General features: G+C 40.1%; 1 protein-coding gene across 2 annotated transcripts in view; it reads right to left on the bottom strand.

The window, feature by feature from the left end:
• The window catches only part of LOC116389617 (ephrin type-A receptor 6), a 134,064-nt gene that overhangs the window by 15,410 nt on the left and 99,845 nt on the right, over positions 1–18,809 (bottom strand). The window contains exons 6-9 of one of the 2 annotated variants that reach the window (XM_031858451.1): positions 12,123–12,247; positions 10,856–11,018; positions 8,296–8,398; positions 1,467–1,537 (exon numbers count right to left, since the gene is read on the bottom strand). In XM_031858451.1, coding sequence (XP_031714311.1) covers positions 1,467–1,537; positions 8,296–8,398; positions 10,856–11,018; positions 12,123–12,247 — 462 coding nt within the window. Of the gene's footprint in view, positions 1–1,466; positions 1,538–8,295; positions 8,405–10,855; positions 11,019–12,122; positions 12,248–18,809 lie in introns of both variants that reach the window. The other variant, XM_031858452.1, reaches the window with a different exon arrangement.

Consider the following 18,809-nt stretch of genomic DNA (forward strand, 5'->3'; position numbering starts at 1 on the left):
ACACACACACACACACACACACACACACACACACACACACACACACAGCTGTCCTTTGCTGAGAATCAGCAGGGTAGCACGCTGAGACAGTTTTTTATCCGGGGCGAGGTTTCAACCCCTGCTTTAAGCAAGCGTCCACCCTGTTGAAGTGTCCTTGAGCAAGTCAGTGACTCTTTAACAGGCCACTGCTGTTCTGCCTTCTGACCCCGACCTCAGTGGAAGGGAGGAGGGGAGGGGCTGGCTAAACAAAAGCTATGTTTCTCCTTCAAGATCGATAAAGTGTCACAAAACCAAAATAAAACACGAGTTGTCTCTGATGTATGAACTGGCACCGGCAAAACCCAAACAACCATGTATTCCCCTCAAAGTTTCTGCTCATTACCACAGCCAGGGCTGAGACAAGACACAGGCACACTCACGTATACGGTTTGAGTTTTAATCTTGGCTATCAGAGCACTATGTGGCAGCTTGTTAGCCACCTTCAGAAAACAAATCTGATGTATATATTTTTTCTGCCTTTCTAGCCTCAATCTAAGTGTCCTCTTAGAACGGCCTCATTTGTCTTTGTCCTGTCCTGTCTTCCTCTACCTTTCATCCTGGTTACCCTTCCTATTCTTGTTTCTCTCTCTCCTCTCGGTTTCTCCTCTAGCAATCTTCCCATGTCTCACCCCAATCTTTGTCTCTATGCTCACTTTCAAACATCTTTTTTTTTTTTCCACTTTACAGCTCTCATTACAATTTTTGTTTTTTTATGTCGGAAATGAAAAGTTGGGTACCAAAAGACAAAAGAGAGGCAAAAGAGACAGAAAGGTACAGGAGTGCAGAAGCAGACAGCTCAGGGATGCAGCTAAGTGACCAGATTATTCAAAAAGAAGAAGAAATTGAAATGAAAATGAAAAATGCTCATGTAGAACATCAAATGTTGAGTGCTGGAGAGGAAGGAGAGGAAATAGACAGATGAAGGAGCATGGTGGTTTAAATAATTTTGCTCCGTTGACTATTATATAAATGTCACATTTCCTACTTCTGAGACAATAGCAAGTCAATATTTGTGCATTCTGTACAACGTTTGTGTTGGAGGCAAAATTCAAATATGCGTATTGGCACAGAATCACATGGGAAATGATCCATACAGCGCTACAATTTGCATGTTGAATACAAAGAGAAGAGCACGTGGCTAGCCTGCTACACTTGCTTCTCTATTTATTTGCAAAGACGCAACACAGAATAAAACTCTTTCTCACTGGCAAAAGTCATTTTCAACAGTAACATTATACAATATACCGAACAAATTTTACATTTAAATATAACACGTAACACCTTGCGAACTTCCTCCTACCATCATTACCATAAACATGAAAATCAATTATTGACTCAATATTTTTGCGAAAAAATAAAAAACTGTCACTGAGAGAGAAAAAACAACAACAACAACAAAGAAGAGAGATGTAGACAGATTGATTTACCAAGTCCATTCTGATAATCGGTCCTCCTTTTCTCCTCTGAAGACATCTTGGCCTTAAAGTACCACTGACACCTGGAAAACACATTGATGGGCAGAGTTAAAGTCACAATCTCGAAAATCAGTTTCGTTCTCTTTGGCGGTACCTATGACGATAAGCGGTAATGGCAAGTGGGTTTTGGATCTCACTCCCCAGAGATCCACACAGTGGCAGTAGATCTTGGGATTGGCACTTGTTGTTCTTGAATCATTAAAATAATCCAGATTATATCTGTGTTCACTGCTGTTTCTTATTGTTTTATTTTGAGTTAATGTAAAGCACTTTGTAATCCATGTCTGTCACATATTCTACGGATATAGACAGTGGAACTGTGGTGAAAAGTGTAATGGTGCTAGTATGATGTCAATACGTGTTTGTGCTTCTGCAGTCAACACAAAAAAAACGTGATTCTTTAGGAGGACTTTTAGCAGCTCTTTTCTCACGTTTGCAAGACAGAGAGAGACATAAATGTTATTGTTATAGTGACATCTTCAGATGAACTGGTACTGCTGGATGTGACAACAAATAAAGAGTTCATACGGGAGGTTGCTATGAGGTGTTACAGGGAAAAATACCACAACAAAACATGTGAGGAAGAGAGAGATCAAACCATTCAGACATAAACCAGAGAGAAAAGACAGAGAAAGAGGTGGCCTGAAATCTCAGAGGCTAATTAGCCTACAATCCATTAAATCTTCATTGGAACACAGATTAATACAACCAGTTCATGAAAGCTTCTGAAAAACTTCTTTCAGGTAGAAATCCAGCACTCAACAGGATCAAACAGCAGCGAAACAACACAAAGCTATATGACCTAGAATGAAACAGAATAAAACTAAACAATATTGGAAGGTTGTTTTATTATTGCAGCTCATCATTTGAAGAAAGTTGTTGGCAGACGGTGAGCGTCAGGCCTTGGAAGAGATGGTCTACAGATTAAGTTAATGTGATGCAAATGGCAGTGGTGTGCAGAAATATACACATAAACACACAGATTCAAAATTGTAGAAAATAAAGTAAATGGAACTTAAAGGAGTAGAAACTCTTTCACAGAGAGAATTAAATGCATCCACTGATTCAAAAACTCTGTCGTCCTCCTGTGTGTGTGTGTGTGTGTGTGTTTATCTGGGCACGGAGACAACGAGAAACAGTCAACGACTGATAAAAAGCTGATGCCAAGAAAGTCTGAAAAGCTAAGAGATTAGATGACAGCATCTGCAAAAGACCAGAGAGGAATTTATCCAAATACGTAGATGCTTGGATGTTGAAATAAAAAGTGAAGAAAACACAAAGTACCCCGTCAGAATCACACAGAGCCAAGAAGAACGCTCATGGCAAAGTACAGCGCGCAGACATGAATTTGACTCAGAGCTCACAACACATTGACACAAAATACTTAAAAAGAACGCCAACTGTAATGTGTTGAATACATAAATAATAACGAGCAAAAATAAAAAAGAGGGAAACCTGAAAACAAGGAGGTGTTTGATGTCATGTGATATCACTCTCATGCTAATCCGTTTGAGATTTAGATAAAATGATATAGTTATTGTCATCTTCAAAGTGTCAGACTATGTGTACAATGTGCCTGAAATTCTGTTTTACTACACAATAATGTATGTGGGTCCTGCTGTGATCTGTTACCCTAATTGCTATAAACATAACATTGACACTATCATCAATTTATGAAGTTATGTGGAACCTGCTAGCATGTCATGTTTGTGTCCTCATGATGACTGTCAGCCCAGTATTCACTCCTTTCAGCTGTTTTGGTCTCCACCAACTCCTGAGTGAGTTAAAAAAAAAACATTTTCTCTTTGTGATTCTTTTGTATTGATCAGCATCCAGAATTCCGATTTTCCTAAAGGATACATTTCCTCTGTTCGTAATGTGAAGCAAGGGCTGCTGAATCGGTAACTGTTTTAATCAACATAAACAACATCCAGCAAACAACGGTAGAGAGAATTGTACTGCCTAATAAAGTGGAAAAATGATTTGATAATGTACGGTGAGATTGAATTAATCAGGAGTCAAAATGGCCACAATGTACTAGTGGAGAAAGTGTGTGTAAGCGCTTGCTTGTATGAATGTGTGTGGGTTCATGTGATCATATGTGAGCATCCTCCTCTTTGAAGACTTAACATAATCCGGGTTGCTACATTAGAGCAGGTGTCAGGGGGCTACGAGCCGCAGGGTTGCCAGATTGGGCTTGGGCTAAGTGAAGTCTGTGGGATCCTGGACACTGATAGACAGAGCCGATAACATGACGGCCAACACTGGCTGGGAGGACAAGAAGGGGATTTGGAAAGCTACTGTTGACCTCTGGTGATGGGGTCAAGTTGTTCATTAAAGAAATGGTGGCATGTGCCTTTATCAGTCTTTTCCAGTCCTATCCTCTGATCCCCTTTATCCGCCTTTCCCCTCTGTCTCACTGGCTTTCATGTTGAAAAGAGGCCGCACATCCAGACACAGACGCACACAAAGACAGTTATCACACACAAAGACCGTGGCTTCTGTCACCGCTCTCTGGGCTGCTGAACATTGTTACATTACATATTCACAAGCACTTTACACACCCACACATACACCTCGATAAAAACAACCTTGCCAAGAGCCCTAATCAGAGCATCAGTGTAATTCAAACCACTCCTCCCTGGCCCCAACATCCCTCACAGTCACCTCACCATGGCACAACTCTCTGCTGCCACAGAGGGCACAGAAAGGAAGGATGAAAGATAATATGAAGAAAACGATAACAAAAAAAAAGTAGCAGAGACTGACAGGCAACTCAAGGATAAAGAGCACACATACAGTACAACTCTTCAGCTAGGTGTGCAGTCGTGACAGCTTTGCTCTAGTAGAAATTTAACAAGAGCAGATGCAAACATAGATGGAAATCAAGGACGCTTTTAGGGCAACCAGGTGTGAAAACTCCCCGTACAGCGGGTCCTCTTATATCCGCACTTGTGTTGTAGGACCGTACATCTATGAGAGCTGTGTGACTGAAAGCTTTCTCTGGCAGCTCAAATGTATTTGGAGTTTTTTTTTTTAAATTGAAAGAGAGTGAAAGTCCCTCCTACTCAGGGCAGAAGGATCACAGATATGACGGATCGTGATATAGTCAGAAAAACACTCCAACTGCTGCAGTGACTGCTTTCAGCTAGATTGAAGTAAAAAAAGGCCCTTCTTGTGCTAGAATGCAAAAAGTCTAAAGGGCTTGTTTTAGCTATTGCAGCTGGTGTGTGTGTGTGAGTTTTTCATACATATACCAGTGAAAAAGACACTCCTACACACACTGGGATCACATCATACAAATAACAAGAAAATTATAAATCCCTGCCATAACTCTATTGCTTTCAGCTTTTTCTAAGGTGATGGCCTTAAAAATCTTTTGGCATTCACATCATGCTAATGCTAAAGGACTTCCCTGTGAAGTAGTGCACCTTGTCTGATGAACACATTGATCTCATATCTGTGAAGTTCACTGCTCACCCGTGAAAATTCTCTGGCAACCAGCACAGTTTAATGCGTAAACGAATATGCAAGTGTTTACCGCTGCAGTTTCTCTAACGGGTGCCAGATCCTGGCTCCAGAGTGACTGAGGGACAAATGTATGAAAAGTGTTGCAGTGTTCACAAAATGTATGCCTTACCTTATGCAATCAGCACTTGGGAAGGTATCATTCTTGTTCTGTACTAATAGTAATGCAAACACTTGCTAAAGCCAAAGTTAAAAAATGAGCTCAACTGATATTTAGTACATATACTAAGTGTATTGCTACTCCAAAGTAAGACAGAGATAGAGGTATCAAGGCCCCGTCCCACCAGAAAGTGTCACGGCAAAGTTCATCTGTACGTCCTCACAAAACAGGCAGTGGTAGAAGCTTGGTGATTTAGGGACTGCTCACAAGTTGGTGAAGCGCTGTGACGACTAACTGCAGTTGGCGCGCTTGTTAAGACAATTTAGACAGTTAATTCAAGAGACATTTTTTGTAACATTGACTCCTGTCTCATAACTGTCTGCAAACCATTCCTCTTTAGTGGAGCAGTTAAAACTCAAACAAGAGAGATCAATAAAAGTGTGTGGTGCAACACAGCCAATAAGATAGAATAGCTTGCTCCAAGGCCAGAACTGTCAAGATGATTTGCTATTGGTCAACTGTGCAAATTTGTGTGTTGAACAAGTGAAACATTTTGTGGATTTATCTGCCAACGCAACAAAAACTTTTAAAAAACTTAAAAAACTTTAGTGTGACCAGGCCTCCAGGAAATAAAAGCTAATGATATTTCCAATAACTTTCAGTGGATAATCTTTTAAATACAATTTTTTCTGCGATAGAACATCATCACATAGGAACAAAGATGGCGCTGGCTGTCGTATGGATTTCAGCTTTGGGTTTTCCTCACCAATATTATGTTAAAGTTGATTGTAGTTGCAAATACCTGAACTTGAATGTCAACTTACTTAGCTACCAATTGTTACCAACTACCGGCTACCAACTGTATTTTTTGGAAACAATCCTTCTCTTGTGATACGTCTTGGTGCTAACCTTCTGACGCTAGCACTAACTCCAGAAAGGGAAGATAAAAAAAGAACCATCGTCGAAGAACCAACGATAGCAATCGATATGGAAACTGATACTTTAAGAAAAAAGAGAAACATAAGTATGACTTTTTACTTTTCTTGCAAATTCTCCGAAACTATCTAGCAAATAGATGAACGCATATCACAATAGAACATCTATCATCTGTAAACACTTTTAGATTTCTGTACAATAAACGTTCATTTCAGGTCCTTTATATTACTCTTAATATTTGCACATGCTCTCAGAGGCTGTGCTTTTTTAAAATGCAAATCCGACCATAGCAAATCATCTGGACCCTAAATTTAGCAGAATGTGCAATCAAACATAAGTATCATATTTGCTCCTGATTCTTTCCAATCCTCTCTTTTAAAGTGTCCTTAAGACAACTGGCAAACTTGACTTTAAATTTCCAAATGTGTCTCTCAATGTCGATACAGATTGTGAGCATATTGACTTTGTGTTTTACCAGAGATGGCACCATAAGAGAAAAATTTAAAGCAAGAGCAGTGTTGACAGAAAGGTTTATCTGTTACTGATTGGATTTAGTTTATTTGCAAAACTGGAAACCAGTGACAACATATTAGCACCATCATACCTTTTGTCTATTGTCAATGTTTTATGAAAAAAACCCCCGTATCAAATGACAGTTTGAAAGCCACGTGACACCTTTTGAGGGGTCGGTTGTGGTGATGAACCTACAGAGAATTATTACCTGAATAAGCAGCCCTCAGCTTTACAAATGGAGCTTTATTGGGTCCGGCTGACAACTTTATTGTTTTGTTTCACTCTCAACGGTCTCATGGTGCTGTTTTCATTGACAAACGTCTAAAAACCTGCACTGTACACAATCTTCTCAGCACCCACCAGCATACAGACATATAACGACTAGCTGGTGAATATAGTGAAGCATTTAGCAGCTAAAGAGCCGGATATTTTCCTCAGGAGTTGGTAGAGACCAAACCAGAGCTAAAAGAAATAATAACATTGGACTTACATTTATCAGGTGGCCGGACACCAGATAAATGATAATGTTGCTCTGAACTGCTGGATTTGTAAATAAGTAACTGTTTGCTGACAAGGATGTCGTATGAACTTAAAAAAGTGATAACATGTCACAACTTCAAACCACTGCCCCGAGTGGCAAAATAAGTGATTGCAGGTTTATCGAATCGGATTTGATGTTTTAGCATATCTGTAGAAGTTAATGGTATTACGTTAAACTTCCCATGTTGGAACATTGAATATTTGAATTAATTGATGCAGATTGAGCTCTTGTATTGTAAATATAGCTCCTACATTTAAACATCGCTCTTGAAAAATACAACAAAAATACAAAGGAAATATTTATGATGTGAAATGGCACATTATTTAGCCTCCAAACCTTCTCAGCCTCACACTTCTGAAATTAAGTCTTTTTTTTCTCACACATTCACTCACACAAAGAGAGAGTCTTGCTTTGCCTTTCATTTGCTCTCTGAATATTTCTGTCCATGTGTGTGTGTGTCTGTGTTTTTACCTCCGCCATTATAGATCCATGTTCATACATGAGTGTCTTGTTTGTGCTAGATGGGCCATAAGTAATGTAATGGTATATAATACCCATAATACTCATTAGATTATGTAATAATCTAGGCTGCTCTAAAAATGGTTTCTTGTGAGGCTTGTGAGTCATACCCAGAAATCTCACAAAACACATTCATACATGTGTGTAAGTTCACACACAGATCTCACTAATAGACGCGTGCACATATCAAACCAGCCTTCCTCAAGATGTTTTCAGCATCACTTCAATTTAGGGGTTTAGAAAGTCCAAAGGCTGAAGCAAAATGTAATCAAGTCCTTTTTAATGTAAGGTTTCTCCAATTCCCTGAAATGCAGAACAATTACACTGTAAGGCAAGGAATATGACGGTGTTTACAGTACTGTAGTTGAAGGCAGAAACAACAAGTTGTTGCACAAACCAAATAGGCCTTTTTCAAAGCAGACATTTTGACATGATTTGCAGGAACACAACAATTTATATTTCTAATAAGAAAAGCACTCTGTGTACGCTGGCTCACTGACAAGGCTGAAATGCACCCTTAAATGGATCGAAAACAAGTGTATACTATTTGTAGCAATATGTCAGCGGCAGACAACAGTGACTGGTTGATTTTAAAAGTCAATATACAGGCAAGACAGTACATCAAGCTAATGAAGTGCTCTTACCTTCCAGTGATCAGGAGGAAGAGGGTGAGGATGACGAGGAGAGTGAAGCCACCAACCGCTGCTGTGACAATGACCAACACCTGGCCTTGGTCAGAGGCGAGGTCTGATGCTGAAGGAGAATGGAGGATTTGGTTTTGGAAGAAGGGAAATGATGTAGGGTTTGGGCAGAGACGATGTGAAAAAGAAGCCAAAGAAGGATGGTGGGGAAAGGGAGAAGAGATGAACGATGTGGAGCGGGAAGAGGAGAAGTAGGAGAAGTTGAATGTAAAGAGAAGGTTCGGATGATAAAAGCAGCGAGGAGAGAAAAGAAGGAAATTAGACGGGAGGCCGTATAAATTGAGAAAAAATAGCAAATTTTCATTCAACATCATTTTCAATATTCCTCTTCATCAATGCACCATACATGGACCATGCACGCTCTCTTGATAGGCACATATTACGGAGAGATGTTTGATCAGCTCTTTGTGATGCAAAAAACCCCTCCGTCAGCTATCATACTGGAGTGATTCATATGCCTGCTGCTGTTTAATTAATATTATTCATTCATGAAATTGTGATTTAGTCCATGATCATTTGGTTAAATTGGTGCCATTTGATATTCATGATTTTCCTTTTTCTGTGTCTTGTTACAAGGCTAACGAATCCAAGATAATTGAAAGATGATTGCTATTACCAAACTTATTTCTATAATATTTCACGCTCAATGAATATGAATTGGAGATCAGGGTGCATCGTAGCTAGCCAAAAGAGTGAAGTTCATGCTGGTTTGTACGGTATGCGGGTGTGTGGCTGTTCAGTCAAGAGCATGTGTGTGTGCGCGCAGGCAGGGTGTCAAAAAAATGTCTGTGTGTGTGTGTGTGGCTAGATAAAAGTAATTACAGACCACTCAGAGGGAGGAAGAGTAAAATTGGCGGTGGCTAGATCACACGAGACCATGCACCCAGACGTCAACTTCACACACTCTACACATCACTAACTAAGCAGATGATGCTGTTGTAATGATGTGTGTGTGTGTGTGTGTGTGTGTGAGAGAGAGAGAGAATGGTGGTAGACGACAGGATGAAGAATGGAATGTGAGGGATGACGAAAACAGATGACAGAAGAGAAGTGAAGACAAACAACAGAAAGAGACAGACAAACACAGAGACCGACGGAAAAACGAGCGCATGACTGACATGTGGACAGACAGACTGACAGGGAGGGAGCGAGCGGCAGGGGCCGAATGTGCTTTCTCTTTCAGATAAAAGGCCAGGCAATACAAAGGCTTGGCCAAGCACGGTCTGATCCACTGATAAAGCAAAGCTTTGCAGCTTTGGAAGGGAGAGGGCCACTGAGCCAAATCACCCCTCAACAATACCTGAACCAACATAAAAGGGCAGCTGGACCTTTGTATTTTATGAGTAGACTTGCAATAAAGCTACTGCTCACATGCACACAAAAAACACTGATTCAAAATACACCGACCATCAAGGCTGTATTGTCGGACTCCCTTGTTGATTGTATTCAATTCTTCAATTGCCATTGCAACTGATATTCTGACCTTTAAGGAGTTTAGGGTTTGTGAATGCAACCTATATGAAATTCATACAGTAGGGAGGCCAAATGTTCTGGCCGCAATGCAATCACTGTTTAATAATGTCAAACAAATGTCTTGATGATATTTAGCGTCATTATACAATGAAATCAGTTGTTAACAAAGATATACAAATCTTTGTAGTCTTCAATACTAAAATTTAGCATTGTTTGAAATGATTATGCTTTAACCCTTTGCATTAAAAGGACTGAAATATGTGACTAATACTTACACAAATTGAAAGCCGAACACTTTCCAATCATAGCTTCCTGTAATTTTGAAATCTGTTAAAAAAAACCCACTTAACAGGGTAATGTGGGAGTTCTATTCACTGTAAGCAAAGTAAATCTGTTGCTAGAAAAAAGTTCAAAGTTAAAACCCTACTATGGCTGCTGTTGTTGGTGGACTCATATCCAGGCTTGTTATTTGCTGTTGTGCTCATAGTGAAGGCTGCCCTGAGCGCTGCTTCAGGCTACAGGACATGAACTTCATCTGACCCTGAACTGATGCTTGCAGCATCCTGCTGCAGAATCTCAGCCTAAGTTGTTATTTTTATGCACAAGCAAAGGTCTTAGCTGGTCTGAATAGAGCCAATCAATATGTGGTTTTTGAGACTGCTATTGTCTATTCTTGTAGACTATGTAGACTAATAATGGATGGCTGATTCTTTTCACAAGCATCATCTCAACTAAGTGACACTGAGAGTAAGATGTTTTACTTTCTGCCATCACTTTACATTTTTTCAGAATGCTTCATCTTGAAAAGTTCACTGCAATGAAGAACATCACACAAGCCTAATGTTAACCATGATCTAACCACAGACTAGTCCTGATTTAATAGTTGTTTGCAGGGGTGAGGTGCAGCCACATGCTTTGGAGTATTTTCCATATCTTGTCATTTTGCTGTGAAAAGAAGTACACACATTCACACAAAGACAGGTGTATCCCTGCCCAGTAACACATGCTGTAGATGGTCTCAGGTACTTACAGTCTCCTGTTGTTTTGTATTCATATTTAGGGGTGTAGGAGCTGTATCCAGCTGGCGTGCGGGTGCGTACACAGAAGACGTACCAGGTGGCTGGTTGTAAACCTGAGATGATCACACTGGGAGCCTTAGTGCGCGTCGACGAGTAGCTTAACTGCTCATGTTCCTGTAGGAGAAGGTGGAAGATGTTTAAAATATTCAAAGCAATTTAGGGCGCTTTCACGAGCCAAAGTATGTTTGCTAGCTAGTCCAAATCAGAGTGAAATTTATACTTTTGGTTAGTTTCCTATTTAGTCTGGTTCGGTTTCACAGTGCACTCATTAAAACGGACAAAATAAAATATAATAAATAATAAAAAATAAATAAAATGAAATAGTGTACAAACGAGCAGGGCCCACTTTTCCTTCACAATTTTTGTGGACTTTTCTTTTTTTTTTTTTTAACATATTCTGTATGTCTCTTCGGCATCAGACATCTGCAAGAGTCCAAGTCACGCCTCTCCCACTCACGTTTACCTGTTGTTTAGATGTTGATTACATGTTTACCTGTCCCAATCGAACAACAAGTTACTATCGTTGTACTGCCTAGATATCATTGTCTTTTAAAATATTGCTGTGCACATAATCATACAGAGAGAGTATAAATGTCTATTCAGCTTAAAAAGGGTTATTATTTGTCCTTGGAAGCATATTCGGAGTGCTTTATAATCATATAATGGGAATTATAGACTGTATTTGTGCCTTGAGACTTAAATTTCAGGATAAATACCTACTGTACTCCTTATAGACTTTTCTGATCACACAAGCATGGGCAATCAGGCATTTCAGGAAAAAAACAATTAAATTAAAGAAGCTAAATTTTAATTGGTGATCATGAAACCATATATCTGTCCAACAAAACCTCCACAATTTGAGCTCTTATTGAGCTTATTTGAATGCATGAGCAGTATCCGCTGATGCTGTGTTGAAGAGCTTTCCCTTTCACGCACTACTTCCCTTTATTTGGACAACATCATGGATAAGCCGTTTTAGCAGGACAAAATCCCGGGTCAACTGTGTTTTATGTGACACTTTAATCAATGGACTACATTGCTGTGCCAGGATGTTAAGACAGGAAGCGCCATGAAATATCTGTTGATTTTATTATAAATAACAAAACAATGAATGGAGGACCTGTAACAGCTTTTACACACTTGCGTGATCTTTATTTTTCCACTTAGAAAATCCTCAAAAATCTGTCTGAATAAATTGTTCCAAATAAGTCAGTGTACCTTCTCATAATATTTGATCTCGTAGTCGAGGATGAGCAGAGATGTTAGTTCGGGTTGCTGCCAGGAGAGAGCAATGCTGTTTGGAGAAGCCCAGTCCTTCTTCAGAGTCCCAACCAGGGACGGACCTGATATGAACACAAAATACACAGCTTTAGCTACATTGTCTTTACTATAGTCATATGAATTCAATAAGCCCAGTCATCGTTGGTGAGTATCTTGAAGCATCAAGTTAATATGGTTATTGATTTTTACAACAGAGGTTGGCACACCACATACGTTTCTTTTTACACACTTGGCCTTATGTGAAAAAACCAAGCACTGAGCTGCAAAGGAGATTTAAATTGAAGCTGATTTGAATACATGACTCCCCTCCAATCATTCAGCCTTTCTAATTGCTTTCAAGACTAAGGAAGAAATAATAACTACAAAAATACCACAAACCAAATATGTTTGGGCATGCTGGTTATTTCTATATGGGAAAGATTTAAGACCGCCATAGAGCTTGATACAATTTGATGTATGAGGTGTGTGGCCGATGTAGCTCTGCAGTTTCAAGGTGACGTTGCCGTTATGTGGCAGCATGCGCTGTAACCGTTTGGCTACCAAGGCGCCCCGGTTGATCTAATTCTAAAGATACAAAACGAGAAATATTTAAACAATTGAAGGTAAAAATGATGTTTATTCACTTTTACTTGAGGTCTGCAGACAATTTGTGTTCTGTGTTGTTTATGTTGCAAGTCGCTGTCATGGTCCTTGGATAATGGATTATATTAAAATGAAGTTTTAATGCATCAAGTTAATGTGAGTTAATGAAGCGTGTTGTTCCTTTGTTGTGCAAAACTTTGGTTTAGGACCAAATACCTGTAAAACTAATAACTTTGTTATTTGTCTGTGTAGTTTGTGCAAATTAGGAGGGAGCTACAGTAAAATGATGCCACCGATTATCATTATCAGCTAAATATCAGTGTGCTATCATTGTTATTATTGTCAGTATGTTCACTGCTGATGCTCTAGCCTATAGGTACAGCCTCACAGAGCTGCTGGCGTGGCTGCAGACTCTTAGTCTTGTTGATCTAAGGAGAACCAGTTGACCTCAGCAAGCTGTCAGTTTGATAAGAATGTGCACTGAATACAGAGTGAGGTGTTTTTCTGTGATGCAGCCAGTATACAATGAGGCTGTATAGCACAACAAGAAATCTGGTGGTTGACAACGTGTGTGCAAGTGCACACACACACAGTACATTGACACCTGTCCACCTCGTCAGCAATAATTATCACACATCCATGCTGACACTCAATTATTGTATTTCAAAATAGGCTGGAGTCCTTTCAAGTCACAGGGAAAATGAAAACATCTACACAGCTATTTCCTTCTCCCATAAGATCATCTTGTTTTAATTGAAAATAAGTTGAGGAAGCTACATCTTCTTTTCTTGGATTGAATTGCATTAGCTGTGCTCTATGAATTTCTGCTGTGTGAATAATTGCACTGAGCTCCCAAGAGAGGTCAGCAGATGTAACTGCCCAGAGAGCCATTATTGTATATCATCTGATGTTACAGAGCTGACTCGTTATGTGGATATAAAACGTAGGCCTGCTTTTCTCAGGTGTATACAAAGTAAAACTATGCCACATACGCTATTTAAAACAAAAGTACTCTAGAGTAGTATGCCTGAGGAATGCAGTCCTCACTTTGTCCGAGGCTGCGTACACAGGGGATCAGAGATGGGGGTATAGAGTTTGGGGTTTGTGGAGGTGAATCTTGGGGTTAGGGCGAGATGACATGAGAGCAGTGGGCTGTAGGAGTTTGAGCTTGTTAGCCAGAGACCTACTGATACTAATCTGATAGAAAGTAAACATGGACTATTGGTATATTGGAAAGCAGGAACTCAAGAATTTGAAGTGTTTGAGCTTGGTTGGTAGGATACAACTTGCAGAAAAAGAGCAGAAATGCTCAAACTCTGTGGATACAAGTTGAGCTATATGAGGACATGTTGTGCTCATGGAACTGTGGTTCCAATATGATAAGAATACCATTTCAATAATCTTAAGTGGCATTGTGATTGTACAGTATTACAAAAATAAATGTGGACACTATGTGTGTAAGCAACTAAAAGTAAGTGTGTATTTCAAAAGGGGGCTATCTAAAAAACAACTCTCATTTTACGGAAATACTTCACAAACACGTAGAACGTTATTCACACGCCAAGCTCATGATGCCTGTGATAACAAATGACTAAATAATGCTGTTAATCAAGCAACCGACAACTCGGGTCAATCATTTTAACTGGATCAAAACATAGTGACGGGTCAAATAGGGCTTGAGGGTTTAGGTTTACAGTACTGTGCAGCATCCAGCACTGACATTAAATGCATTTTAATGCTTGGCTTCTCAATAATAACCACCAACGTAATAGCCATTTAACATTTTGGTAGGTTGTCTGAAATGTTAGCAAAAATAGAACATAATATCACGCGTGAGTGAAAACGACTAATAATATTAGCATAATCAGCAAACTGAAAGGGTGTGTGTGTGTGCTGTAAGTGTATGTTGCAGTGTGCTTTATGCGAGTACATGTGTATGTTTTTACGAGTATTTATTTAGTACGGAGCAGCCGGAGTAGAAAATAAGCAACACAATAAGCCAACGCTTCTGACATCTTACTAGGTGTTATTATTACATATAACTTCTCATATGCCCATTTCACTCAGAGCATGCTCGTATCCTCTGCTCCGTCCCTCCTCCGTGGCAGAGAAAATTCATCTCAGTGGGATTTTTATCTGATCTAAGTCTGTATAATGAAGCACTCTGATGAAGCTGCGGCGTCGTGAGGGTTTCCTGTGCTGCCAGCTGGGTACAGCAGCGGCGGCAGGGTGGTATGGTTTGAGGCTAGAGTCATGCAGTGGATGCATCAAACAAAGACACAGCAAGATGGTTGGCATCTGCTGTTAGCATATTGGCCCCTGGTAGGGAGCAATAAACACCTACCTAAATACAATCTCCCTCTGACTCACAGATTCAAATCAGCCTTCTACCTCATGGCACTGCACCAAGCATACTCACACGAGTTGTGCAAGCTACGAAGAGCACACAGTTTGCAGGAAGCTAATTCACACAAGACGTGTGAACACAGAAACAAAAATAGTCGATAGATGACGTGTGTAAAGCGTTTGTTGGAGAAGCAGGGGTGGCAGAAAATAATAGCCAGCAGAAATGTGGCAGCTGTGTCTGTCTGTCATGAGAGAACTCATAATGACACAGCACTCAAAAACTCTCGTAAGCTACAGTTACTTTAGTTGAGTCATTTTATCAAACCTTAAAAAAAATACATACATATTTTTTCGACCAGTCTATGTTACTTAACTCCTTAGATGGAGTATGCAACCGGCTTTTGGATGACAATTAGTGTTTAATACATTGCACATTAAAGCTACTACTACGAACTTTCATTTTGTTTACTATTTTGGTGCTCCCTGTGGATAACATTGGGAGTGTTTCCTGGGGCCCAGCTCGCCACCTCCCGCTGGAGCTCCGACTACGGGTTGGAGGCAGCGGCAAAGTAGGATTCTGGGTCTGTCCAGGGTCGGCTGGACGCTGCCTGCGGCCCCGTTAGACTCTGAGCTGAATTAGCTTTTAGTCAACCTGCATGATTTTGTCAGATTTTGCCAGAATAGGACCCCCATGGCACTGACGAAAGCATTAAGACTAACTAGATAAATAGCTAATATTCTTGCTGACGGTCTCATTTACTTATGTAGGTCATACAGAGTCATCGGTAATAAATTAAAACAGTTAAAGGTTCATCATAGCAACCTTAAATATAGTACTCATATTGCTCTTTGTAAAATGTATGAGTTAGTCAGTATTGTCTAGATGTGAAGTAACAGACATGTATATAATAGAGTTGAGGAGGAGGAGGCGTAAACCTCAAGTTACTGTATAAATACTCATCTATATGACATATTTATCCAACCAAGCACAGACATCATGTCACAATAATTCCACTTCCACAAGACAGAGATGAAACAATATGAAACTACAACGTCTGATTCTGTGAGCATTGTGGTCGAATATTTCCCAAGGCTGGAGTACGAAACACATCACTGTCTCCAGGCATCGGCAAGATACTTTGAGGATACAGGACACACAGCAACCGTCTTTAATGATTCTGTATGTGGGTTATTAGAGCTGCAGTATGAAATCTGCCAGAGGAACTCAGGAGCATTGGAAAGCCATTAGAAACACCAGTCAATTACGATGCCCGATGGATAGATTTTCCAGTCAAGCGTGGTTAAGCTAAACATAAACTAATGGGGAGTCTTTAAATGAGCTTGACCTGCATATGATTTTAATTAGCTTTCCTGCCCTAAAGGCTTCCATTAACTGTTTGAAAAAAATCAATAGAGCCCGTATTGATGCTGTGCGAGAGCTTAAACGATGTCCTAACACTCCACTGATTCACTGCTGATAGAGAGAGAGAGAGAGAGAGAGAGAGAGAGTGTGAGAGAGAAACACACATACACAATATAGGTGCTCTTGTTTACAACAGTCATATTGATATGTCTGTCTCTTCTCTGGGTGTCTGGTTGTGTTTGTCTTGCGGCAGCCCCAAATTGCTCTTTTAGCATACGTTTTCATGGGTGAATAGCATGAAAGATATTTACTGGAACAAACTCACGCATGCTCACATTTGCTGTGCAAATATTCAATTCACCTGAATTTGATTTAATTTGATTCAAAGTAATTCAATTCAATACAATTCAAATCGATTCCGGGCACCGCCTTTCATTGACAAGTATGTGGCGTGCTTCAGAAGCACTTCATAGTTGCTTCAGGGAACTAAGGGAATTAATGAATGAATTGAAGTTGTCTCCAATGTTAACACTGGGACCTCAAGTAATCAGTTGGAGCACAATGTCTGTGTGTGTTTAACCGTATTGTGAGTGTGCTGCTTTTACAAATTGAAATGACATGGGGTCTGCCTTGGGGACTATCATCGTTACCCTTCATTAATGCTGGAGGTCCTTCCCATTGCACTGTGGGTCGTCTGCCATGAACTCCATGCATAAACACAGACCACAGAGACCGGACTGTCAAATAAACTGTAGGGCCTAGAGTACAAATAAGTGACTGATCTGCTTAACTCAATCAAACAGTATAATTGGAATTGTTGCCTCATCAGCACTGACCTCTGAGGTATCCAGCTGGAAATCAGATCTCCTTTCATGTGTTTGTTGGGCTGTCAAGATTTAAGGAACATTTTGACAATGTCAGCTTTCTGGCGTAGAGTTAGATGAGAAGGTTGATACCTATCTATGTATGTGCATAGGTAAACTTTGCATATATTCAACCAGCTTTGTATTACTACAATGCAAGTAGTATATGCAAATGAAAAACCTCCCTCCAAGCTGCCCCCACCCAGAGCCTCCACTTTTTCCCACATACCACCGACATTGCAACGATACAAAGCTGGTTGAAAATCAGAAAAGTTTTTCCCTTCATATTTGGAGCTACAGACAGGAGGTAATTAGCTTAGCTTAGCATATATACTGCAAGCAGGGGGAAACAGCTAGCCTTGCTCTGTCCAAAGTTCAAAATCTGCCATTTAATATGTGGTATTTCGTCTGTTTAATCCATACAAAAAAACAGATGTAGAAATGACTGTTAATCGTTTTACAAATAAAGACTATTTTGAAAAAATCCCTCCTCCTGGAAAGTTTGAAAAGATTGTCCCCTCCTAGCCCAACTCATATGTGGGCGAGGAATGTGATCCATGACCAGATAATCCTAGTTTATAAAAATGCACCGGGGTGACGCTACAGACATTTCGTACACCAGACCTACAGTATATATCCGTCGACCTAAAACTGCACATTCAACCTGCGTTGGACCGGTTCTTATGAGTCAGCAGTCACTTTATTGGTCACTGTGAAAAGAGGATCCCACACCCTCTTCCTCTCGTCCACATGAACTCTTTCTCTCTGTCTCTCTGACTGGAGGAGACTTCTGTTACTTGGATTCAGTGCAAAAGTATCACTTCATTTCCTCTAAAAAACCTCAATATTATGTGTGTGTGTGTGATAGTCTTTGGCAGCACCTTTAGTGTCCCCTTCAGGAATTACTTTTGAGATTTTCTTATGTTTATTGTCCCCCCCAAACAGTGAAATGAAATATCCGCCTTTGGACACAGCCTTTGTGAGAAAAGCTTTCAGATTAGTGAATCCATTTCCCAAGGAGAGTTTCTATCAATTTCAACAAGAGATTTCTGCTTTGCTTGCACTTTTGCAGCAAGTTTGCTTCGAGAACTTTTGAGAGCTTCGGATTTAGTCTTTAAAGAGGATACTGGTCATTGCATAGCACCTGTGCATGGCATATAATGCCTGCTTCTGAATCCATTCCACTGTGTACCTATAGTAGCTACACATTCCTTCATCTATCTCCTTCTCTACAATCTCCATATAAAGTGCTGCAATTTGCTGAGCCAATCATCTACGGCACTCTCTCTCACCTACTGTGGTGATATGGGCTTCTTTTTGATATGAGGCATATTGTTGCTGCCTGCAGTCTTAGGAAAAATGGATGTGACCCCTATGACACTAAATAGCTGTCAACTGGATCTAAACTGGGACAGTTTCTTGTTCTCCCCCCGGTACACCTGCAACCCCCCCTGCTGTGGTGGCTGTCTC

This window comes from Anarrhichthys ocellatus, unplaced genomic scaffold (genome assembly GCF_004355925.1).
Source record: "Anarrhichthys ocellatus isolate YVR2014 unplaced genomic scaffold, GSC_Weel_1.0 scaffold20, whole genome shotgun sequence".
In the NCBI taxonomy this organism is placed as follows: Eukaryota; Metazoa; Chordata; class Actinopteri; order Perciformes; family Anarhichadidae; genus Anarrhichthys; species Anarrhichthys ocellatus.